The 24,934-nt window shown below is 33.5% G+C and overlaps 6 protein-coding genes across 8 annotated transcripts; 3 read left to right on the forward strand and 3 right to left on the reverse strand.

Moving 5' to 3' along the window:
* Positions 1 to 598: 598 nt before the first annotated feature.
* Positions 599 to 937, forward strand: Bma-dnj-21 (Uncharacterized protein; the record flags this gene model as incomplete). Its single annotated transcript, XM_001900168.1, has 1 exon — positions 599 to 937. The coding sequence occupies one exon, from the start codon at positions 599 to 601 to the stop codon at positions 935 to 937; it is 339 nt and encodes a 112-aa protein (XP_001900203.1).
* A 2,764-nt stretch (positions 938 to 3,701) lies between these two features.
* Positions 3,702 to 5,314, forward strand: Bm6426 (Uncharacterized protein; the record flags this gene model as incomplete). Its single annotated transcript, XM_043078940.1, has 6 exons — positions 3,702 to 3,763; positions 3,952 to 4,060; positions 4,164 to 4,269; positions 4,404 to 4,480; positions 4,606 to 4,725; positions 5,021 to 5,314. 6 exons carry the CDS (start codon positions 3,702 to 3,704, stop codon positions 5,312 to 5,314), a joined length of 768 nt encoding a protein of 255 aa, XP_042934874.1.
* Positions 5,315 to 6,699: 1,385 nt separating this feature from the next.
* Positions 6,700 to 8,953, reverse strand: Bma-drn-1 (Uncharacterized protein; the record flags this gene model as incomplete). Its single annotated transcript, XM_043078941.1, has 5 exons — positions 6,700 to 6,903; positions 7,283 to 7,397; positions 7,592 to 7,725; positions 8,672 to 8,821; positions 8,939 to 8,953. The coding sequence occupies 5 exons, from the start codon at positions 8,951 to 8,953 to the stop codon at positions 6,700 to 6,702; spliced, it is 618 nt and encodes a 205-aa protein (XP_042934875.1).
* A 2,712-nt stretch (positions 8,954 to 11,665) lies between these two features.
* Positions 11,666 to 15,578, reverse strand: Bma-nol-56 (Uncharacterized protein; the record flags this gene model as incomplete). 2 transcript variants are annotated; one of them, XM_043078942.1, is made up of 12 exons in its annotated part: positions 11,666 to 11,844; positions 12,153 to 12,309; positions 12,556 to 12,687; positions 12,790 to 12,891; positions 13,034 to 13,206; positions 13,331 to 13,448; positions 13,658 to 13,869; positions 14,398 to 14,519; positions 14,596 to 14,702; positions 14,830 to 15,095; positions 15,262 to 15,376; positions 15,480 to 15,578. In XM_043078942.1, 12 exons carry the CDS (start codon positions 15,576 to 15,578, stop codon positions 11,666 to 11,668), a joined length of 1,782 nt encoding a protein of 593 aa, XP_042934876.1. The 2 variants fall into 2 exon arrangements, with proteins under 2 accessions (XP_042934876.1, XP_042934877.1); XM_043078943.1 differs by having other exon boundaries at positions 12,153 to 12,324.
* A 1,537-nt stretch (positions 15,579 to 17,115) lies between these two features.
* Bma-laat-1 (Uncharacterized protein) lies at positions 17,116 to 19,794 on the reverse strand (the record flags this gene model as incomplete). The annotated part of the gene is made up of 8 exons (XM_001900164.2): positions 17,116 to 17,292; positions 17,557 to 17,615; positions 17,955 to 18,048; positions 18,181 to 18,389; positions 18,664 to 18,724; positions 18,809 to 18,899; positions 19,209 to 19,366; positions 19,693 to 19,794. 8 exons carry the CDS (start codon positions 19,792 to 19,794, stop codon positions 17,116 to 17,118), a joined length of 951 nt encoding a protein of 316 aa, XP_001900199.2.
* Positions 19,795 to 20,218: 424 nt separating this feature from the next.
* On the forward strand, positions 20,219 to 24,594 carry Bma-cct-1 (Uncharacterized protein; the record flags this gene model as incomplete). 2 transcript variants are annotated; one of them, XM_001900163.2, is made up of 12 exons in its annotated part: positions 20,219 to 20,294; positions 20,488 to 20,573; positions 20,835 to 20,939; positions 21,045 to 21,188; positions 21,527 to 21,615; positions 21,898 to 22,079; positions 22,513 to 22,639; positions 22,843 to 23,018; positions 23,397 to 23,556; positions 23,782 to 23,938; positions 24,112 to 24,275; positions 24,402 to 24,594. In XM_001900163.2, 12 exons carry the CDS (start codon positions 20,219 to 20,221, stop codon positions 24,592 to 24,594), a joined length of 1,659 nt encoding a protein of 552 aa, XP_001900198.1. The 2 variants fall into 2 exon arrangements, with proteins under 2 accessions (XP_001900198.1, XP_042934878.1); XM_043078944.1 differs by lacking the exons at positions 20,219 to 20,294; positions 20,488 to 20,573; positions 20,835 to 20,939; positions 21,045 to 21,188 and having other exon boundaries at positions 21,593 to 21,615.
* Between the last annotated feature and the right edge of the window lie 340 nt (positions 24,595 to 24,934).

Raw genomic sequence — 24,934 nt, forward strand, 5'->3', positions numbered from 1 at the left:
ATGTAATTTTCATAAAGGTCTTTTTTTTATTTTAATTAGATTTCTTACAGTGCACTGATTTCTTACTTGACTTATTGATTTAGATAAATATTTTTTGAAGACTTAAAACTAAATTATCTTTTTTCAGTTTATTCACTTCTTTGTGTCAATTTTTTCGTCTGCTGGATTTATTTTTATTTTTACTCACTTGTTTGTTATGTTAATTATTGTTTCCAGTAATGAGAAAAAAATAAATTATTGTATTGAAAAGTCGAATTTTTTACGACAGCAGTTTGAATCTGTAACATTGCTACTTCTGAGCAAGAAATAAATAGAGATTAGTTTATGGTGTCTTACATCAGGACGATTTGAAGCAGTGGAGACACTTTTTTATTCAGGAATTATTTGTGTTGTCTTGATGTTCTTATTTCTGTTGAAGTATCTTTGAAGAGATCAGATTCGAAGTTCAACCGTCAAATTTTTAATTAATGAAAGAAGATCTTCCTATAGCTAAGTCATTTTTTGATGAATATTATATATTAACTGTTCATAAAAAATATTAGATATATTTTCATTAAAAGTAATTGCATAAAATTTTAAAATTTGACGGAATCCAGGGATGTCATCTGCGCTTATCGTTGGTGGCGTTGGTATGGTAGCTATTGGACTGGTTGGACGACTGATGCTACGAAATCGTGTAGCGTTCCTAAAAATGGCCAAAACATTGCCGGTTGCAAATAGTATGTCAAAGTACTATCGTGGCGGTTTCGAGCCTGTTATGACACGACGTGAAGCAGCACTGGTCCTGGGTATATCACCTAGTGCTCCAGCGTCAAAAGTGAAAGAAGCGCATAAACGTATAATGATTGCCAATCATCCTGATCGTGGTGGTTCACCCTATTTGGCTGCAAAAATTAATGAAGCAAAAGACAAATTGGAATCAACAAGACACGATTAATTTTTAATTAGGATTAATATTAATTGTATTTCATGCGGATGATTTCGCTGTGTCTGTGTGAACGATAAGTCGATGCAAATGGAATTTACATTCACGGAAGATTTATAATATTTGAAATAGTTGAAATATTGTCAGTCGGAAACAGTCATTTTAGTGCTCGTATTTTATAGAATCCAGAAAATACTTTAGTTGACAAGGTGAGAAGTCGTTAATATCTGCTGCAATTTCACTCTGAAGGAGTGCTTCATTTTGGAAAAAAAGAACGAGAATTTGAGGAAAAAAGAACAAATTTATATTTATGTGAACGTATTGGTTGATACTGTTAACCTGGTTTACTAACAGTTCTTGTTCTTTATTTACTATAATTTTAAATTGACCTTTCATAAGGAAAGTTTTGTCAATTTTAGATTCAGAATTTTTGTTTTAGGGTTTGTTTTGTCGTTATACATCCAATGGTATCGTAATATGTCAAATGAATTGCCGTAAATCTAGCCTAACCGACTTTTGTTCACTTTAGTTGATCTTCCGTGTTTGAATTTTCATATGTTAAGCTCTACTCACTCATTTGCTGTTATATTAGTTTGTGGAAATGCTATTCATTGTTTATTCTTTGGTGATAAACGCCTTTATGGTTATTGAGCAGAATCTCTGCTTCAAATAATTGCATAAATTAAAGACTATAAAGTAACAAACATTGAATCGAGACACTCCTGTTATGTTCGAACTTCTGATTAGTCCAGATCATGTAGAGAGCATATATGAAAGGTATTGTTGCTCGTGCATCTGGATTAAAATTTATTTTTAGTTGATATAGGTGAGGTTTAGGTTTAGTCGAACATGTCGATGTTTAGAAGCATAATAGAAAAAATAGTTTGATGAGTTTTTGATTTATCACCTGGAATATTTGTCATTTGTTTTTGATCCGTGAGGAGTTGAGCTTCGTTAGTTTTAAGTGATTAAGTAGGGATTAAAAATAATAAAAACAGGGTTAAGAATAAAATAATAATGCTAAAGATAAATGGATGTAGGTGATTTAAGAGTAGTAATTAAGCGGCCATGTAAAAGCAAAGAAATAGGAAGATATGTTTCATCTTTGATTGCTTATTTTTTTTCTCGAGATTTGTTACAAAGAAATTACTAGTATTCGCTTTGAAGGAATTAAAGTGCATGGGTATAGGTAGTAACCTGTAACTCTGAAGGCTAGGTGCAACAATTCTTTGCTTATGATCACTGCTAACCGTCTCAAACTGAATTCATCGTGAAAGAAAGACAAGGAACTGTAATGGATTATCGAAGTCAGCAAAAAAAAGTTTGATATGTTAATGGTAGCACACGAGCTGATGACAGCATAGCTCCTTCTCTGGGCGTAATTCTACCAATTATCTTTTCGTCCACATAAAAAGTATTGAGTGATGATTTACATCCCCTCTGGATGTGAATTAAGTCTAAATTATTTTAAACTGTATATCGAATTTTACTGGATATAATAATGCCGTTTTCGATGGGTTTCCCTCTATTTATTCCACATTTATTTTCCAAAAAGGATAAATGTCTGCGAATCGCAACAATAACAACACCTTATTGCAGTGCTTATAAGAAGTCACAGTTTTTATAAATGTTGTTGAATCTCTGTCAACTCCTAATCATTCCGCAATTCAATGTATCAAATGAACTTCTTTCCGACTAATTGCATATTTCAAATGAATATGAATAGTTGTGCTAAAGATGGAATATAAACAACGGATCTGATCCACTGACCTCTACACAAACAGATCGAATCCAACTCAATTTAATATGACGACTTTCCATCGGAGTAGAATTTCCTTCCAATCTACGAATATCCCACTGATCAAGTGGGAGAGTATACGCAACGCATAGAACAAAAGCGGTGACAGAATTGTAAAGAGAACAGGGAGGGGTGGAAATAGTGCGTAGCGACAAAATGTCTTTTACTTTAACACTTTGTTTGGAGTAAAACGGTCACGTCATGTGGTCACGTGTTCCATTGTTCGTCTCACTTCGACATTCTGGCGATGTCATCGTTAACCTACGGTTTGCTATGATTAGCACTTCGAAGATTTTATTTCTTCTATTCTAATAGTAACAATGATCATTCATACTACATTGTGATAGGGTAATGTTTAGATGAATTTTATCTCTTTTTTAGATGAATTTAAAGGTCAGAAATAAATCTTCTATCAAAGATGTGGAGTTCTAATCTTGAATGATGCAAGAGAAAGTTGGCAACAACTGGTATATTTTGTGACAAATTAATGAGAGAAAAGTATAAACACAAAATTGAGGACAATTTGTCAGATTATTTTCAGGTAAACATTTTCTGGAATAGTTGGTGTTAGTGATGACAGTTATTCTATCCCACCAATGTGTCATCGAATTGTATTGAAATTGGTGAAATTGGTAATGGTGCATACCAATGTTGCCGAAATCCAATTCATTGAAGGTGAGTCCTTCATTTAACACTTAGTTGGATAAAAAAACCAAGTAACCTAAGTTCTCAAGTTATACTTCAGGCGAAGTCGGAATAGGTAGTCATGTGCTTTGATTTTATAATACTTCCTTGTATTCCACTTACTTGGGATAATGGTTGGACTAAGGACTGCTTTATATTCAATATATTTGTTGAGTATTTTTGAAAAAAGTTGACTTTTTTTTTTAAATTTGAAATGTGCAAGTTTATTTGGTAGAAATTAATTCTAACTTCGCATAATGTACACTTTTTTCCGGTTTTGATAATGAAATCATTATGATGTTCACGTTTTTATGTGCTGTTATTGGGGTAATCTGTTTTTTATACTGTCGGCAAGAGTAAGCTTCTTTATTTTTTGTTCGTTTTAATTTGCAACCTTAATAGTTTATTGTTTTATTTCTTTTAATTTCCAGATATTCAAATCTAACAGTCATTTTCCGTCATTTTAAAGGACTCTTACATCTCTATTCTGTTGAGAACAAAGCTGTCGATGTTCAGCTTCTATATAATTTTAACCGAATTTTAGGCAGCAGGAAAGAAATATTTACCCTGCTTTAGATTCGGCTATAACTGAATTCAGACGCACATTTTCGGGTGCTGCGCAAGCAGAGGGACCGGAGACTGGTGCAAGTGGTGTATGTCCTTATAGCTTTTCTTAAAATATTATAGTCTTTATTGATGTATGTTGTCAAGGCTGTTGTGGTTCTTTTATCAGTCTGTTCATTTTTTGGGTTTTAGAGTAGGGCAAGAACGCTGCGACGGTTTGGAGATGATCATATTTGTCCAATATGTTTTGGCCAAGCTTCATTTGCTGTTGTTACAAACTGTGGCCACTTATTTTGCTGTGAGTATCTAAACATGCAATTCTGAATCAGATTATAAATTGGATAATTACATGCTTTGGTTTTAGTTCTTCGCTTATATAGAAGGAATGTGATAATTCAATAAAAATTTCAATTTTTTATTGTATTTTTGCAGGTAATTGCATTTATGGTTACTGGCAGTATAGTGCGTCTTTGATTACACCTGTAAAATGTGCAGTGTGTAGAGAAATTGTACGTTTCGGCAGTTTTACTTATGCAGTAATTTCATATTCCCTAGTAACAATTTTATGGAGAACTAACAGTTTTGTGAGATAAATTAGTTCTTAATCACTTGCGGAATTTTACTTGCATTATAGGTTAATTTGCTGATACCTTTGCCGGTAGAAGGTGAAAGAGAAAATAGTGCTGATGAAGCACTACGATGTGATGAACAGTTAACGGATTATAATCGAAGGTTTTCCAGTGAAAGAAGACCAGTGAGTTTGTTTCCGAACTTTATTTTGGTGGTAGCACTGAATAATTTAAAACGAACAGCTTTTTACAATGAGTACAGGCATTGTATTTCTTAATTAATTCATCTTGTAGTTCTGCAACTTATTTTATCGAAATGTAGGTCACGCATTATTTCTTGATGAAAGTAAAGATCAGAAACTATGAATCAGCATATCTAATAAATTTCTTTTTGCTTACCAGATATTGTCAGAATTTCGTCTTTCACTACCAACAACTGCTGCTTTTAATATTCCCATCGATTCATTATCCTTTTTTCAGATTATTGATTACATCAGGGATTTACCCGTATTAGTTCCACACATGTTTCGTGCCGTAGTCTCAGTCAATGGATTGATGTTTATGTTTCGGATCCGTTTCTTTTTATGTCTTTGTGGTATGGCTGTGTATATTTTAAGTCCTTTTGATATATTACCGGAAGCAGCATTCGGTGTACTTGGTATGGTGGATGATATTTTTATCGCATTTGTTGTTTTGGTGTATGCTACAATTCTTTTTCGACAAATGTTAACTGGTGGTAGGAATAGTGGACGAGAACGAGAAAGACGCGAATAACTCAAAATGAATAACTAATTTGCGTGAATAAGGCGGATTCTTTTGCCTTTATAAGCATTTGATTGCGCTTTGATATATATGTATTAGAGATTAGTGAGGGACTTATATATCCTCTATGTCATAACCTTTTTGGCAGTAAAATAAACGTCCGTATTTGTGCAATTATTTTTCTTGCAGATTTTACGTCATTCCAATCTTATTTGTTAGGAAAGATGGACAATATATTTTTCCATAACTTGCAAATTAAAAAAAAAGAATTCCACTACCTTTGCAAACTTTGATTGCTGATCTCAGTCCATTTTTTTTTTCGCTTGGGTAATTTCTTAATTTAAAATCCATTCCGAGAATGATTTTAAAACTATGCTAAATGAGGGATCTTGGAAACACTATATAAATTGGCATGCATTACCTTAATGCTTCTCGTTGCCTATTCTGTCTAATATTAATCTTTCTTTTTTTTTTTTTTTAATATGTTGTCATTAACGAATCTGCTTTTTATTTTGCGTGTAAATCGTAATGGAAAAAAAATTGAAATATAATTTATATCTCTAATAAGTTACAATTTCTGTGATGAACTTTGTTGCAATTTTCTGTTGTATTAGAGTTATCCTTCCTCCGTATTTCCTGAAGTATCCAAGTGTGTACTAGTTAAATGTTGAGCTGATTTTCGGGATTTGCCAGCAGCTAGAAGAAATGTGAAATGTGGCCGAAGACTGGGAGATTATTTATTATACTTATTTTTAGGCTAAAATCATAAATGATAAATAAGACCGATGCAAGACAGATTTAACCTTCCATGCCTAATGCAGCTATTTTTGTGATTGGCTTTCTCAAATTAAAATAATGACAATAAAAAGAAACGAGGGAACAATTGTAATGCAGAATTCACTACTGAATCTATATTCACGTCAGTAGTTGTAAGTGCCCTGATGCTAACAGTCACCACAAAATTATTGTGATTAGCTTATTGGACTGAGACTGAGCTAGGTGTTATTTGTCAAGTTAAATATCGATTTAGCTGGGAAAAAGCTCTAAAAAAATTTTTGTATCACAAATGCATTATACTGATTTCATTTTCAAGAACTAAAGAGGATTGATTATGTCGGAAAATTAAAGGAAAAAATAGCCAGCATGGCAACAATATGCAGATAAAGATATATGTGAGTAATGTTAACGAAAAGCAACAGATAATAAATATAAATAGGAACGGAAGAATAACACAGTTTCGAGCACCGAAGAGAATTTCATATGTTTTACTTAGTTGAACAGATATAAAAAGTGACTTCTTACCTGGCATCAATTAATTATAAAACAATAACTACACTTCTTTCTAGAATACTTATATTTGAAATCCGAAAAGTTGTCGATTTTCCAGAAAGTAACAATTACATTAGAGAGCATTTCCTTTTTGAGCCACTTTTACTGCTCTCTTCATCCATCGTCAAAGCTAAAGTTCGTTTTTTTTCCATCGCCAACAGGCGTTGAAATAATTCAGTTATATTTTCATTGTCTTTTGCACTCGTTTCGATGAAACCAGTTCCCCATTTCGCGGCCAATTTTTGTCCAAGTTCAGAGCTCACTTCACGTCGCTGAAAATTGTGCGCTTCATTAGAATTAAAATAAAATAGATCAAATTTGATAAAAGAAACCTTTCGACTGACAGAAATAGTTTTTTATGTTTCTTATTCTACTAACAAGGTGACTACAAATTACTTGGAATTGTTCTGCTGATCTAGAAACCAGCATATTATCCCGCAAAATTTTCTTATTCGAAATAAATCTTATGTGCAAGTTAATCTGTATCTTGAAAAATTACGTCGCACTAAATTCTCAGCGATTCTTTTGACTCATAAATCCGCCTGGCATAACATTACTTCCGATTTATCTCTTAAGCTATAGCTATATAATTTAAGAAGATAATAAATAGTGAATTAGCCTACAGGAGAGAGAAATAACAGGATGGATTACCTGATCTTCATCTTTTTTATTGCCAACAAGCATAATAGGCACTTCAGTAATATTTTCACCCTTTACTTCCTTTAGCATTAATAATATAGGTCCAAGCTCCTCTAAACTTTGCTTGCTGAAAACTCAAACATTGAAATATGTCATAGTAATATATGAATATGTCACAGCAATGATAGCATTTTTTCACATGGCAGTGCATCCCTTATTCTAATGATAGGTAAATGAAAAAATTTATGCAAATAACACTGTACTCTTTTGCAGCTAGTCATAAAATCACAGAAGAATATTTTAAAAATAAGTAAGAATAACCTTGTAACAGAATACACCAGTACGAAAGCATTTCCTTTGCTGATCGAAAGCCGTTGCATAGCAGGAAATTGATGGCTGCCTGTTGTATCAGTAATTTGTAATGTACATACATTCTTATGATTACAGCTTATCACCTGAAATATTATCTCCCATTGACACTTACCTCAAACTGAATTTAGAAATATTATTGGAAGTTGGTAGCTTTTTACTGCCTCGAAATCTTTTTGCCGCTAATTATATTGCAACGGTTTGTCGGGACAGCAATTTTAAAATCTATTCGTCGTTAGTTTGCAGGAGGGAACTGATGAATCTGAGAAAAAAAGCGAAATCTTTTAAATCTGCATCTTTTCATAGATCATAATAGATTGGTCTATTTGAAGAAAGCAAAACTTCAAAATGCTAATTTAATCTAAATCATGTTATTAAACTTCCTCTCTCAATGAAAAATCTTTAATTCTTTCTAGGCATTCCTTTCGAAGTAGTTAAACAAGACTATGTATAACCTGTACTGTTGTTAAGCCTTCTCCTTTTTGCAGTTTGCATTGAAAACAATTTTTTCTTTTTTTTCTTGAAAGAACAGAAAAGAAGATTTCCTTATTTTTGTTAATTACGCCTTGTACAAACAAATTTTTCTTCCAATACTACTCAAATAAGAATGCTAATATTAGACATGGGAAAGTAAAAATGAGTTTAAAAAGGTAAAATAAATCGATCATCTCAAAATCCAGTTTATCCATCTCACTGCTAATATGATAGCGAAGCAATGGAATTAGGTACAAATTTAGAATTTTGATGCAACTTAAGACACTCTTATGCAAGTTAGCTGAGAATATGATGTTAGCCATCGTTAATCTGGTCCGTAGTTAGATTAACAATAAACAGAATATGAGCTAATAGTTTCCAAAGAAAATTCTCTCAATTTCTTGTTAAATAATCACACTTAAACAATAATTAAAGTCCGTATTATCCACACTCCTGATGTATCTAGCTCTCAAGTGAAATTGCACAAGTTGCATGGATTTCATTGGAATAAATTAAAACCGAGTTCCTATCGGCAAGATTACAACAGCAAAAACTAGCTTGTCGAAAAGTGTCCTCAATAGTCGGAATGTAATTTTCATTAAATGTTCCCTTGATGAAACGTTGTACAATGGATGATTTACCAACGCCACCGGCACCAAATACGGCAACTCGATAATCCGACGTGTGCTCTGGTGGTATTCGGCCGCTCTCAAAAATAAGTTCAAATTTAAGACATAACCCTAAACATGACAAAGACTGTAAGGTGCTCTTAATGTAGATCACATTTAAAAAAACAAAAAAGACAAGAAATCAACATATATTTACCGATTGAGCAGCCATATCATCTAGATCGGGTCAGAGTTATTTATTTTACTTGTAATTTTAATCACTGAGAAATGCGCCTATTCTTCGACCGTACTCTAACGATACTGCTGAAAAGCAGCGTTTCATGAAATTCCGGCTGCATTTACTCGAACTATAACAGAAGGAAAGAGTAAACGTTTTGATATTGAGTAATAATAGCTTGTGTTTAAAATGCATGCAGATACTTAAGTCAGAGAAATTTTACAGTGAAAATATTACAAGCAAAAAGTTTAAATGAAATGGAAAAACTTTAAGAAAATGGAGAAAACGGAAAGTGAAACTAACTAAGATTAATCCCTTGTATTGACTGAAATGGCTTCCACAACAACTTATATCTTGCCCTGATTTCAGTGAGTTCAAGTTGTCGTATTTTACAAGTACACACCTTCCGCTGCAATATAAGTTTGTGTAAGATAATGAAATATTGATTGACGCTTAGCGCCTAATAAAATTCCTGTAAAACTTATATCGTCTAATTATTATCCATAGCATTTTCTAGCTGATCGACAATCTCAAACTAACTTTTCTCACTCAAGCGGTAAACTTACAATCAGACATTATAATTCTGGCATACTATCAATTATAATTAAGTAATCAGATTAAGTCCCTTACCGCATATTCTTTTAATTTCTGATATTGGTTATCATAATTACTTCATGTCATGTTTATGCCTCCTTTAGATAGATTACCAACAGTCAGTTTATTGCCATGTGATGTTTATTTAGACTTGAGAGAATCAATTTCGTCTCTTACAGCTGGTAATTAAATTTTTGAATCAGTGATCAGTATAACATTACTAGTACTCACAAATGTTAATGATAAACATATTGAATCAAAAGCCAATTTCAAGAACATAAATCCGAACTTTTAGAAAAAGGCTGATTGCATTAGTAAAGCGTGCTTCACTTTGGATTCGTCCTTTCAACCCTTCACCCTATAAATTCTTACAGTTAATATATTTCAAAAATTAACTTGAGATGCAATAAATAGTGGATACAATGAAACACTAAAATCAAACAACTAAAAATATCTGCAAATTATTGTGAAACTGAGGGGTAATCATTTCTAAAAGGATAAAAAAGGATGAATGAAGAGATGCCACCAAATTATACCGTGTACACTTAAGAAAGAAAACGTACAAAAATTAAATAACTTACCTATATAGGTCACGTGAATTTTTAATAACTGCACGATTTTGACAAAAGATAACATTGGAATAATAAAAAGATAATTACAATGAAGTTGCTAGCGCAACTACTAGTCAAAGTAGACTTACTTCCCGGTCCGTGAGTTTGTTGCAGATGCGTGTTGTGCATGTATATTTATGTGTGCATGCGTGCGTTCCACGGAATATCAGAAGCCATTGCAGTATCGATCCTTCGCATATGAGCCCCAGAAGTGGCTATAGAGAAAGCGACTACTATCAGAGTTCCACAATGGGCTTCAAAGCCATCGTCTGACCGGGAGAGGCGTTGGCGTCATTATAAAATTCCCAACAACAATAGCTTACTTGGCAATGGATGAAGCATAGAAATAGTTTAAAAGTTTTTGGGAAGTTAATGGAGCAATAACAGAACACTCATATCGGGCCAGAAAACAATCAGCGTATTGAATAGATTATCATTAATAAATTCACATCTCATCTAGCCCAATGTGCATTTCATAGAATACTACATCAAAGCATTAATAGGATCCAATAAATCTCCAACGTGATATAATTAAGATTCATAGTCTTAAGCAGTGCAGCGAAGCAATGCACCAAATGAGATCACACATTGCCAGATTAGGTAAACACCTGCAAAAGATGCAAACATATCATCCCCACCAATACTGTTAGCGTCTGTTTTATCCTTATCGGAATTAACAGACCCGATTCTGGAATTAAAAAGGACTGATGTTCAGTCCCAGTGATCATTGACTCAATTTCCCATTTGTTATCATTCCAGGAAAACATTTGCCTGGGCACAATATTTTCCCCATCCTAGCTATTTTATTTTATGAAAATGTATAAAGTCCCAATTCCCCCTTACAACTAGTTGTGGTCAAGCCTTAACACTTGCTGGTATGCACAACTGAAAAAAACAGCTATTGGAAAAATGAAATTTAAGTGTCTTTAAATTACATTTAGTTGTTTCATCCAAATCTGGCCGGCTAACCAATGGACTTTTTTGACAAACCCGAGACAGCACAAAGTCAATACCTTACAACCTTTAAGTCACACTAAGTTAAATTTAAATAACATCCTATTTTCTTCACAAATACGAAAATGAATAGAGTGTCAACAAACAAACTTCAACAAATTTACTTCCTGATCCTCAAATGAAAAGTACAAAATACATAACTTTTGAACAAGATATTATTTTTAAATTTCAGACCAGTTTTTCAAGTTGAAACAGTATTCTCTTAGATATTAATTTCGGAAAACCATACACTGAAAATCTAACTTGCCACCAGTAAATCAACTGTGCGGGAATGAATTAAAACTTCCAAACAAGCAGTCCATAGCAAACCCTTGTAGCTATTCATAGGTTTTACACATCTGTGCTTCTAAAATCCAAATAAACAACTTCAAAGCTCCAAAAAAAAAAAAAAAAAAAAAAAAAAAAAAAAAAAAAAAAAAAAAAGATTAACGTCGAAAGAAAAAATTTAACAAGTAACACATAAAAAGAGACCAGTACATTCACAATATTATTCCATTTGCTCCATCAAATATTTCTTCTTCTTTTTGTGATCCCCTCCCTCATTTAAAATTAGAAGTGCACCCTTAGAACATTCAAGCAAATTATCACCACTTTCTGTTGTTTCTGAATCATTTTTCTTCATTAGTTTCTTCTTTTTCTTTGAACTGCTTTCTCCATTCATTACTCCTAAATATATAGTTCCTTTCCACAGAATCAGTATATAAAACACAGATTCCTAAGACCATATAAAACCTTATCTGTGCTAAATGATGATACTATAATAAGGTATGATTACTTTAACTTCACATATTGCATTTGATTAATTTCACTACTATTACTATTAGCAGCAGTGGTGGAGGCTACTTATTATTCATCTAAAAAACCAACTTATATTACTTCTATTGTAGCACTGGTAAACAATAAAAAGCATCCACATAATTCATTAACAATCATAAAATTGATTTAGAAAATTTAAATAAGATAAAAGTAACTACCGCTTTCTTCCCTGTGTCTGGACTCATCCCTTACGTCTGAACTTTCTCTTTTCTTTTTCTTCTTGTGCCCATTATTTATGACGCTTTCATCATTATTTGTCTTTTGTCCATCTTCCATGCCTTCTTCATGTAACACCAACTTCGGCCTCTTGGTCTTCTGGAGGCATTGCAGCTGTTTAACATAACGTACAAGTATGTTATATATATTAATAACTACTTTCTTGTAATAAACAGCTAATTTCAATTTGAATATTCTACCGAAAAGAATTAAAACCAATCTTCTTTCAAATATTCTACACAAACAAATTTCAAAACATCAGTCATTGAAAACTAAGAACTTGTAATTCTGCTTGAGAAATCAGACAAAAAATCAAAAAAACTTAGGACAACAATGCCTCCATACCTCCTTAACAATTTCATCCTCTATTTTCATTGTATCAGCATCTGGTTTCGACCCTTGGGTAGTATCAAAATCTTCTTGTTGCTCAGCTGCTCTTTTAGCCCTTTTCGCTTCCTTCTTTCTCTTTTTCAAAATCTATAAAGCAGAAATAAATTCTTACAAGTCAACTGCAAGAAAACCTGCTTCGACGGCTTTTCTGAGCAACACCTTTTTACCAGCAAATGCACATGGCCCTACCTTTACTTTTACAGTAGCTGCTTCTTCAATCGCTTCTTTCATTACATCCAGATTCTTTTTTGGAATTATACCACTTTCCAGAAATTTCAAACGATCTTCTACCTAAAGAAAATGAAACAAATAACACAAAGAAATGCTAGGTAGTATCTAAACAAACCGCCCATAAAACTATTACGCTAAACAAAAAGTTACAGTTTCAAATCTTTAAAATACAATTATCATCACTATCATCGCCGTATCAAACCTGCTGTTTGAGATGTTCACCATATGTAGCCACTGGTACATCAGAGAAACAGTCAATACGAGAAGCCACTGTGCATTTATTTGCAAGAAAACGTGATATGCGACCCTTGTTTTTGGCAGATGCACGACCAATAAAAGAAGAGTGAAAAAGGAGACCATATTTTGGTGTATTTGCTGCAACATATATATAATCAGATTTTTAAAAGGAAACAAAAACATAGAACTATGCAGTAATGGCGAACCATGGATATTTTAAAAATGCACAGTCAATCACTGCAGCTGAATAAAAGGAACATACATCTAGTTTTTAGTGCACGAAAAAGCGCTTTTTCTGCTCCAAGTATTTGCACAGTTGATGCTGGATATTTCGCTAAATTTGTTAAACTTCCTGCATGCGAAATCAGACGGGCACCGACCTGAGAAATACCTATTAAAGCAAGAAAAAAAAAAGGGTAACTCAAATGATCAGAAATTTAAAACGTTGGTCTCGAAATTTAAAAATTGATTATGTTCCATAATTCTGAAAAAATAGAATCAATGCTTATTTTTTGTTTTTTTTTTTTTTTTTTCAGCGATATGCAATCCTCCCTCACCTAAAGTAAAATTAATCGCCAAATTTCATTACCTGTTCCCCAATTAATGCTGAAAGTGATGGCGCGCATGAATGCATACGCTCTTTGACATATATGTGAAGTTCCTGACGATAAACTGTTAGTTCATCAACACGCTTTGCAAAACGAAGAACATTAAATAAATCAAGATCAGAAATATCCATTCCCATCGATGTTCGTGCAGCTTCCACTATTTCTACTACTTTATCATTATCTTCCAAAACTTCTGAAAAATTGAAAAATGCAAAGACCTTCCTACAATACTGCTTATAAAATCCAAGCTTCTTTGAAGACTTCCATGTTATGAGATTGAATGCTGTCATTTCTCCTAAAGCTACACTAAGTTCAAGCTATTACAATTCGGACAGTGATGTTAAATTTCCATGTGAATGAGCTCCAGATATTTACCACAAAACTAAACACTAAATTCAAGACTTATTTCAAAACACATATCTACTGTTTGGAGATCTAAGAAATGCATACCTTGTCGTAACTCGAGATTTCTCACTAAAAAATGTGAAAAATCTCGAGTTTTTTTTCCAGCAGTACTCAAAATAATTTTGAGTCATTTATATTGGTAATCCTTAGTTTTTTTTAATGACAATAAATTGGTGGTGGTCAATTGAGAGATTCGAATTTGAAAACATGAATGAATATAACCGAACACAAGAAGTAAAATACTGACAATATAGCGCTTACACTGTTGTCTGGACAGCTTTAAGTTCAGAAATAAGAATAAACCATAAACACCAACCGTTCAGTTTCCCGACCACCTCATCATCAAGATTCTTTCGGTCCATTATAATGGATGCACATTTCACATAATTTAACTGATCAGGAACCAATTTAAAAAGCTCGGGAAAATGATATGAATACCTAGAAAACTTTAAATATTTCATTATTTCAATGCCTTACAAGTACTTCACAAAAAACAATCCTTCACTGGACTCACCACTCCCGAATCCTCATCCCGAAAAGATTAATATCCTTATCAAGTTGATCCAATAGTGCAATTGATTGGATAACCATATTGTCCACTCGATGCACATCGAATTTAACCTTCAAAACATTAAATATCAAAATCCATAGTTCCTCTTGAATCTGCAGCGCAATACGAAACCAGTATTAAATGGAGATATTCCTTTTGAACCCAAAAATAAATTAAACAATATACGTTAATGCATACCTTTTTCCGCGAATAACCATGACCGAGTGAAAGCTGAGCCTTTGAAAGCGAATGATGAGGTAAGTCTTTGACAAGATGTTCGAAATGTATGCGTATACCACGCATAAGTTCTGGCACGACTCCAGAAATTTGACACTTTATGCCAGTAATTTGTTCGCTTATGGCACTAGCCAATCTCGAATCACCAACAGCAAGTGTAACCACCTTCTTTTTTTTCCTTGGCAAATTTGCTTCCAGAAAATTAAGTAAATCTGGATGCAAGTGACCTAAAAAAGATGTTACATATGCTTTTTCTGCAACTCTAATAGCATTTTAACATTTTGTGTCTAATTACAAGTTTAAAAATAAAAATATTAATCAAGAAGGAAATCAACAAAACAATTTAAAAAAAAACTAAAATTACAACATGTATGTCGGAGAAAGATAAGTTACCTTCCGATAAGCTATTACAGTTTTCCAGTGCAGACTCAGTATTTTTAAAAGGCTCGAAAGCTCCTACTTTAACAATTGAACGAAACCGCTGTAAATCAGCGATACACTCTTCCACCTAAAGTGTTGTTCTATATTGGCAAACAGAATAAAAAGAATACTAAAATTGAAAAAGGATTACCAAAAGCATAAAAATTTCATTTGGAAACAGAAATGAGAACCTGAGGAATACTCGTTCCAATATCTTCAAATTCCGCAACACGGAATAATACATATCCGACAGCATGTTCATATAATACGCATTGCGGAACATCCCCCATATTTCGAACAAAACTGATTAATCAGTATACAGAAACTAAAAGAAACCCAAATAGCACTAATTTACAGAATATTTAAAATACCAAATCATTTAAAATTCTCCACATTCTGTCCCATCCTCATTCCAGTGCACCACTTTGCATCTACAAACAGCTCTCCCCCACCTTTCAGTCTAAAGTCACATCCACACTCATCAACACGCACTGACCATACTCACTCCCCCGTCCACAACACCACATCAACCTACCCATATGAAGAAAAACCGAAATGTGCTCACCCCACCATCCCTCACTATTCTGGGCCATCAAACTTGCCACTATGCAACAATATCTTCCCACTTCAAGTATTTGTAACATTAGATCAGAAGTACTCATTGCTGACATCTGTAGTCGCATTGCACGATGCTTCCTCTTTCCTGCACTGCATCCTGCCAAAGTTTCTTCACTGAGTGATGATGAGCGAAGTGATTAAAAACATCGCAGAGAATACATTTACTTCCTTGAATCATTTAAACACTACTGAACTAACAGTTTTCGGTATGACCTGTACATGTGGGAATACTTGTCATCAGCAAACGAATTTGTCAACGCATGCATTTTCCATCTTTTCGTGAGTACTTCAGAACCTTCTTGCTAATATTCAAGTATTCATAGGGGCAGCAATGACTACAATCCGCAACTTAACATACCGATCACAACATCCTGCATATCCAATCAGAAACCTTTATAGTCTGTAGGTATGTACTGTTTTCCAATGGAAATTAGGAAATACTGCATAATTATGTAGTAATTTAAAATTACAACTCATGTGGAACGGTTGCATCTCCTGAGACATATTTAGTCATTCGGAAAAAAAGTCGATGGTGGGTATCAGCATCAAAAATTCGGAATTATTTCATCCCAATCTTTGGCTTCACAACAAAGTCTGACTAACTACGAGTCCAGCTCTTCTCAGGAAATTATGAGGAATATCAAAAATGTGGGAGTAAAGAAAGTCTGTAATAGAATCATTATTTAAGCATCCCCTATTCCTTCCGGCTTCTGAATAATAAGGGAAAAACCAACCATAAAAAAGCGATAAAGCGCTGCAGAATATTAGAAAAATACGATTGCAATAGATTTTTTTATCTAAAGTAAGTTGAAGCTCACCCATTATTCATAACAATAATATCTAAAGCCATTCAAAATTAAAATTTAAGATTCGGATTTAAGGTCTGTCGATTATATACAAAAGTATGTAACAGAAAAATAAAGCTGGTTACCGATCCACAACAAGCAAGAGTCAAAAATAGGAAATATCACGATTACATTGGATTGCATTCTGTAGCCGGATATTTCTTAATGTAAACGTATGAAAATTAAAACAAGGGAATTTTCAGAAAAAAAATTTTTTGGTCAACAGATGAAAGCTTTTTTAATGTTTCATGGCTATAATTCTTGTACTTTTTTTTTAAAGTTCTAAAAATCAATATTCTGTGTAAAATTATCCATCTGAATTTAAAGATTGTGAATCACTAATATGCATAAGATTAATATAAAATTAATCTGCATCGTCCAATAATGCCTCACGCTCCATTACATCCTTCTGATGATTTAACCGAACATAATAGAAGTATTGCATAACCACAATAATGTCGATTATACAACAACCTAAGCTCCCTGCCAACCACGGTAAATGACGCAAAATATAATGCCAATTAGTTGCTTCCAATAAAACCTAAAATTCATGAAAACTTAACACTAAACTATAAAAGAGCAAAGGATAAAATGCTGCTTCTTGCTCTCTTATTCTGCTTCTGAAGGAAAGTTGTAATTCGTGATACCATTAAATCACTGTGAGAACTGGTCTTCGACATTCATAATAGAATGAAATTTTTTAATTTCTTAGGTATTACTTTACTAACTATAATACTTCCATGATAGCATTTCTGCTTCTAATTATTTAATGTTTGAAACTTGACCATGGCCGAGGAAAACTCACAGATAATCCATATGTAGCATTTGCTGCTATAATTATGTAGAACATAATCAACGATAGACCTAAAAAAGCAAATCTTCTATTTTGCACTCAAATTTCTATTTCGAAATAAACTTCTAAATATGGAGATCTAATTTATATGATTTATAGAGGTTGAGCTTTATGCTGCTAAAGCACAGAAACCATTATATAACTGTTTTCCAATAACAATACAATAGATTAAAATGTGAAATAATGCTTACATCAGAAAGCAGCATGTTCATCGCTGGAAAATTCTGTTTAATTAACCCTTCATTCAGAGTACTCCCCTTTTGCAAAAAGCGCATATCTTAAGTTTTTAGCGCTAATCCAACTTAAGTACATGAGAGAGGTAAATTAATACTGTTGCTATGACATAATACCTTCACAAGACTGACGGTAATAATTTTTTAGCAATTGTGGAATTCGACCGGCAAAATAACACGTTGCAGCTACAGAACCAATTATATAGCCGAGCTAAAAAACAAAGCAATTTCTTATACAAAAATAAATAATTTCTCCTTTTTTGCCAATAGCAAAACGATAAACCTTAAATTTTCAACTCCAGGCTTTTTAAAACAGAAGGCTAGCACATGAAATTGCACTAACCAAATCATAGTAGCCGTAAAAAAATGGTGGTCCACCAAGTGGTTCAGCAGAAAGTAACTTTCTTCTCCCAAATGGCATTTCGTAAGCTTGAAAATCAAATTTATTCGATATATACCCATTTGAAAGTAATGTTCCACTCATGAATAATCCAATAAAAATGCCAGGTACTATTGCTGTTGGACTTGTTATTGGATTACTTCGTGCCGAAACTAATAATCATTTCGTATAAAATAGGCAACAAAAATATCAACAAAAATAAGGCAAAAAACAAAAAAAAATGTTTAAATTTTTCACACAAGCGAACTACTGAAGGCGATCTAATCGCAAGTGATGTAAGCTGCACTGTCAATAAGAAACTGGTCCTGCTAAAATTTGCTTTTTAGCAATTCTAAAAGGACAAATAGCTCTTCAACGGTATATCCCATCCAGTGAAAGATATGAAAAAGTAAAAAAAATTAAGGATTGAAAACATTCGAGAGATACCTCGCAGTCGATATGAATAAATGTGACTATAATAAAAAAACTGACTGAGAATAACCATATCCTGAAAATACGCATGAAAATAAAAGATAAAGCGATAATTTCTTAAGAACAGGTATAGCACATCGTAATTTATGAAGTTGCACACCTGCAAAATGTAGTAAATACCGATAACTTTTTGGAGAGGCTGTTGATCTGTAAGTAATGCTCCAGCAGTATTGCATGAATCACCAACAACCCTAAAAATTAAAAAATGAAATAATTCAAACACCTATCTAGAAAATGTCAACCCAGGCTCTTCAGGCTATATTATTCATCGAATAGTTTTGCAATAAATAAATAATAAGGTAAAAAACACTAAATTAAAAGAACAACGTAAATCAATGGAAAAATTGTTTTGTAGCAAATAACTATTCATACCAAATCGCTAAAACATATCAATGAATTCTTGTAATCGAAACTGGAATGTGGCAATTGGAATGTTAAATTTGTGCCCAGTTGGAATGTTAAATTTCTATAAACAATACAAATTGGTTTGGAATAGGTACCAAAAAAGTATAAAATATATGGAAAGACCATCGCATCGCTTGGTACGATAATTATGTAAAAGCTGTGGAATTATCGGTAAAAGCCAGAGAAACAATGATATAAAGCCGATGATAAAGCCAATTAATTTTATATTCGTGTCGACACAATCCCCGAAAATCTGAAATTAGTGCTAAATTCTACTCAAAGCAGATAAATATTTTATTCTTCTTTGTTAATTATTTCATAACTCTAATGAGATTTGGTAAATGTGTCCAATCTGAAAAATAAGCTTTTACTCTCAAAATCGTTTTGCACATAGAGTTAGGAACTACTTGAAGTATTTCCACTTTTGCATAATTATCTTCAGGTATTGGTGAAGACTTTAGATTTTAAGTTTTTTTTTCTTAAGTCCCCGAGTTCAATCTGTTTAAAAGTTTTTGATAAAAAAAACGTTCGATAAGCTATAAATTACTAAATGAAATTGCAATATGAGAAGGGCATTACATCCAACACCCATCTGATCCCATCCGTACAGTTCGGCAACTTATGGAACTCGCCATCATTGGATACTATGCCATACAAGTGAGCATCGCGTTTCGGTATCATGCGAAACAATAATAACGTCATCGTGTCACATCTCAAGACTCTCGAAAGTAAAGAATGGGTGAACTGAAAGCAAACAAGAATTGAGTAATTAACAATCACTGATAGCGCTTATATTATCTGAAGGTAAGAATGCAAAGACAACTAACAATTAATTACTCCAACAAATCCGACAGTAACAGTCGAACTGGGATGGAAGATAGACTTTTCATAGTGAGTACTTGGTTGGATCGCATGCTATGTGACACTCAGATGGAATGGATGTGAGGTAAGGTTGGTTTAATGTGTCTTGGGTTGGTCGGTGGTGCCTTGTCCTCGGGGTAATGGCCAGGGCACATGAGTGGGTATAAGTAGGGGATTGGCAACATTTCCTCCTTATTAATATTTATCATTTGACTTACTGAGTTATACTGTTTGTTTAGGAAAGATGGCATCTGGTGGCGAAAGACTTCTTGCTGTTACGGGCAAACGTACTTCGGGTCAGTCCGTCAGAACACAAAATGGTATTATAATACGTTTTCCTTTGCATTATTATATTTTATGCATTCCGATTCTGGTATTAACTTTTCGTGTTAACCTCTTTATGTATCATTATGTATGCATGCAGTTTGATCTTCTGGATAAATCTAAATTTAATAAAAAATTTGGCAGAAACTTCATTTTAATCTTTACAGTCTCAATTTAATTCCATTTCAGTTATGGCTGCATCGGCGATAGCTAATATTGTCAAGTCTTCACTTGGACCAGTTGGGCTCGACAAAATGCTTGTGGATGATGTCGGAGTAGGTTGCATACATACAAATGTCTAAACCAAACATTTTTTCTTTTTATTATAATGACCATCAACATTAATTATATTTGTGCACTCTGATTGGAGTGATATTGTAGCATTGTATGTATTTTTATACACTTACAACACTTAAACTTGTAAGGAATTTATTTGTGGGGAAACAGTTTTGAGAATGGGATTAGGAATCACATTTTGAGAGTCCGTGCAACACACCACAGTGAAGTTTCTGAAGCATTTTGTATTTTTATTTCAGGATGCAGTAGTGACAAACGATGGTGCGACAATTCTTAAACAAATAGAAGTTGAACATCCAGCTGCGAAGGTTCTTGTCGAATTGGCTCAGTTACAAGATGAGGAGGTATTCGATTGCACATTGTTTTCTTTTTGTTCTCAGTTCATTTTTCTGTGGGTATTTTTAATTGGAATTGTGTTACGCAGCAGTTTCAAATAAGTTTGATTCAAGGTTGGTGATGGAACAACATCGGTAGTTATTGTGGCGGCAGAGTTACTCAAGTCTGCTGATGAATTAGTTAAGCAGCAAGTTCATCCTACGACTGTTATTAACGGTTATCGCCTAGCTTGTAAAGAGTCTGTGCGTTACATGCAGGTAGATGTTCTGTGATTCTAAAGATTCGCTGATTTTTATTTATTCACTTATTTCATGATCTTAATCACGTATATCTTTTATGCACTAGTTCAGAGATCAAAAATTGTTTGTGTTCGGAAAATTAGGCTACCACTTTATATTTTCATCAATGTTAGTATTTCAGCACTGTACTCTCACATAGCGACAAAGGTGCTGCGGTCGAAAATTAGTGGTAGTTGGTAATGCAAAGAGAAATTTCATATTTAAGCTGTGGGCGTTTGATGAGTGAGCAAAAACGTGCAGCAGTCATGTGTTCATTAGTCGTGATAATATTCTTTGCTTATGATTTTTTTCTTCAGGACAATTTGTCATTTGGATCACGGGAGCTGGGTCGACATTCGATTACTGAAGCTGCGAAGACAGCGATGTCTTCAAAAGTCATTGGACCGTATGTTTTCTTTTTTAATTGTTCAAAGATTTGAGGTGAAGCGGTTTGGTTGAAGACTGCATATTACAGGGTTATTTGACCTGTATATTTTTATTTCCTTTTTTAAGGCGCTAATTACCTGATATATCATTTTGATAACACTTTATGATTTAAGATCTTATTATCAAATTGCTTCACCGTCTTTTCGTCTCTCCCTGTTTCTCGGAAACAATGAATATATTTTCCCGTAACTATTTCTTTGATAACTTTTTCGGTATTTTGAAAAACATGTATTTTTTTCAGAGATGCTGACTTTTTTGCTGATATGGTTGTTGAGGCGGCAGAACTAATCAAGATAACTGATGTTCAGGGTAAAGTTACATACCCAGTCAAGGCTGTCAATATACTGAAAGCTCATGGGAAATCAGTACGTGAAAGTTTTCTGATTAAGGGCTATGCGCTCAATTGTACTGTTGCTAGTCAAGGTAATTTTCATGTTGAGGATTTACAATTCTTAGTCATAGGTCCTAATCATATTTCTGTTGTTCCTAACTTTCCCATCTCTTCTTCGCTTCTCTCTCCCCCTTCCCAGAATTTGGTCATCATGATTTATCTGATATGATTTGGACAAAGGTTTCTGAATTTTTTATGTTATTTGCTTTATATTTCGAAATGAAAGGGCTCTCGCAATCTATTAGTCTTTTTTTTTTACTGTAGCTTTTGCAGCTATCATTATTTCAGTTTAGGCATTATAAAAATTCTATAGTGCAAAACAATAAACTGGAGGAACAAATAAATTTACTTTCAAATTGTTCCCGCTTTATCCTTCATTTGTGTCATTCTCTTGCTCAGAAACTTCATCACTCTGATTAATTTCTTTTAGTAATTTGGTTATGATTCTCATGTATTAACGTTTAGCTATGCCACGCATTATTCAAAATGCGAAGATTGCGTGTTTGGACTTTTCGCTTCAGAAGGTCAAAATGCATCTCGGAATATCGGTGATAGTTGAAGACCCGATAAAACTTGAAGCATTTCGTCGTGAGTAAGTTCTTTTTTTTTTTGTATTTTTTACAGCTAATATTTTTTTAGCATATATTCTCAAGGATTATTTTTACAAGTTCCTTTTAAGTTTGTATAAGTCTAAATCGTGGAATTCAAAAGGAAACAAATGCAATACCTACTTCTACTTTTCTGCCTTTAGGACTGGCAACGTTTTTGCGTTTTTTAAGAAATGTTCGGTTGCAGAGAATATGAAATAACGAAACGAAGAATTGAAAAAATTTTGAAAGCTGGAGCCAATGTAGTACTGACGACAGGTGGAATTGATGATCTCTGCTTGAAGCAGTTTGTGGAAGCAGGTGCAATGGCAGTTCGACGATGCAAAAAGATTGACTTGAAACGAATTGCTAAAGCAACAGGAGGTAGCAGTTTGTTTTAACTTCTTTTTGGTTGATATGATATTACCGTTGAACCTATTAGTCTAACTTTGAAATACTTTTTTAAAATTTTTTTGGGGAAGGAAAATAGGAAATTTTATTTTTGATTAAACACTTTCACTGATTAATGTTATATATGAATGGAATGGAAATTTCCTCTGATTCTAGATTTCATCTATTTCAGGCATCTTTCGCAACGTGTAAAATGTTTGAAAAGCATTTGAGCAATCTTAAAACATTACTGTTTTAACAAAGAATACCACTGAATATCTTTGGAGATTTTATGGGTTCTAAAGGATTGAATTCGTTGGTTATACAGAAAACATATTTATGAAGTCTTAATTTTATAAAATCATGTTTCAGCCACGTTAATGTCATCTTTGGCAACTCTGGAAGGCGCAGAAGCATTCGAATCCTCCCAGCTTGGTACAGCTGATGAAGTAGTTCAGGAAAGAATTTCAGATGATGAACTTATTTTTATCAAAGGACCGAGAGCGCGTACTTCGTCCTCGATTATACTTCGGTGAAACATTATTTTTCTCATCATCTTAATTGCTAGTCAAATTTCTTGTTGATCTGGTGTAAACTTCATTGAAATTATTTAAATTTACTCTGATTTTTCTCAACAACTTCCTCATATCTGCAATTTTATTAAAAGAGAAAAGAAAAATGAATGAACTGCTGCTTTGCCATAAATCAGATCTTTTTGATGTTCCATTGCTTCTTTCTTACTGACTTTTGTATTTAGTGGACCAAACGATGTGATGCTTGATGAAATGGAGCGGTCAGTTCATGATGCGCTTTGTGTTGTTCAACGCGTACTTGAAAGCAAAAAATTGGTTGTTGGTGGTGGAGCGGTAGAAGCTTCGCTGAATGTTTATCTTGAAGCATTTGCTACAACTTTGGTGAGTTCGATTTCCTTGCAGTTTGCATAATTTCATCAACATTTTATAATTGGAAATTGGGACTATTTTTTCTGCTTTGATTTTGCATTTATACTACAAATATAGACTTAAATCTGAAATATTTTACGTCTTTAAAATGCTTAAGAAATTATTTTAGTGAAATTTATTTGCAGTCAAGTCGTGAACAGCTTGCTGTTGCTGAATTCGCTAATTCATTACTCGTTATCCCGAAAGTGCTAGCCTCGAATGCTGCTAAGGATTCAACGGAATTGGTCGCTAAGTTGCGAGCATTTCACAATAAAGCACAGCAAGTGAAGGAACTTGCTCATCTGAAATGGTATTTATCTTACTGGAAATAATTCATTGGTCTTCATCTAATAAACATTTGCTTAAATCTGTTTTAAATCTGTCTAGTGAAGGTTGCAGACTTGTTTCATCTCTAACTCAATCTGTTTTGAATTAGGGCTGGTCTGGATTTGGAAAATGGAGAAATTCGTGATAACAAGGAAGCTGGCATTCTTGAACCGCTGATGAGTAAAGTCAAGAGCCTGAAATTTGCGACTGAGGCCGCCATAACAATTCTTCGTATTGATGATCTGATTAAGTTGGAGAAACCAGTGCAGCGAAGGAATGATGATGATGACGACGATATGTAGAGTGATTGCGCTCCATTTTTATGCAGTTGATGGAAAACTTAACAAAAAAAAAATTGATAGAAATCCTTGTTGAAAAGATAACTTTTGTATTTTGATGGAGGTTAAAAAGACCACTGGTACACTTTCTGCTTTCCACCTTGTTTCAATTTGTTTCTCATAAATACGCATTCCCGAAACTTCATGAAAAGGCTGTGGGCGTGGTTGTCTACGAAAACTGGAATTTTCCTACTCCACATTAGAATCCTTATTGTTATCGCTTATCACTTATTATTTTCAGATGACAGTAAAATATTTTAACAGTATTTCAAGAAGTCTATTAGCATTAAAGATAATTACCCAC

Source organism: Brugia malayi (genome assembly GCF_000002995.4).
Source record: "Brugia malayi strain FR3 genome assembly, contig: Bm_v4_Chr2_contig_001, whole genome shotgun sequence".
Lineage (NCBI taxonomy): Eukaryota > Metazoa > Nematoda > Chromadorea > Rhabditida > Onchocercidae > Brugia > Brugia malayi.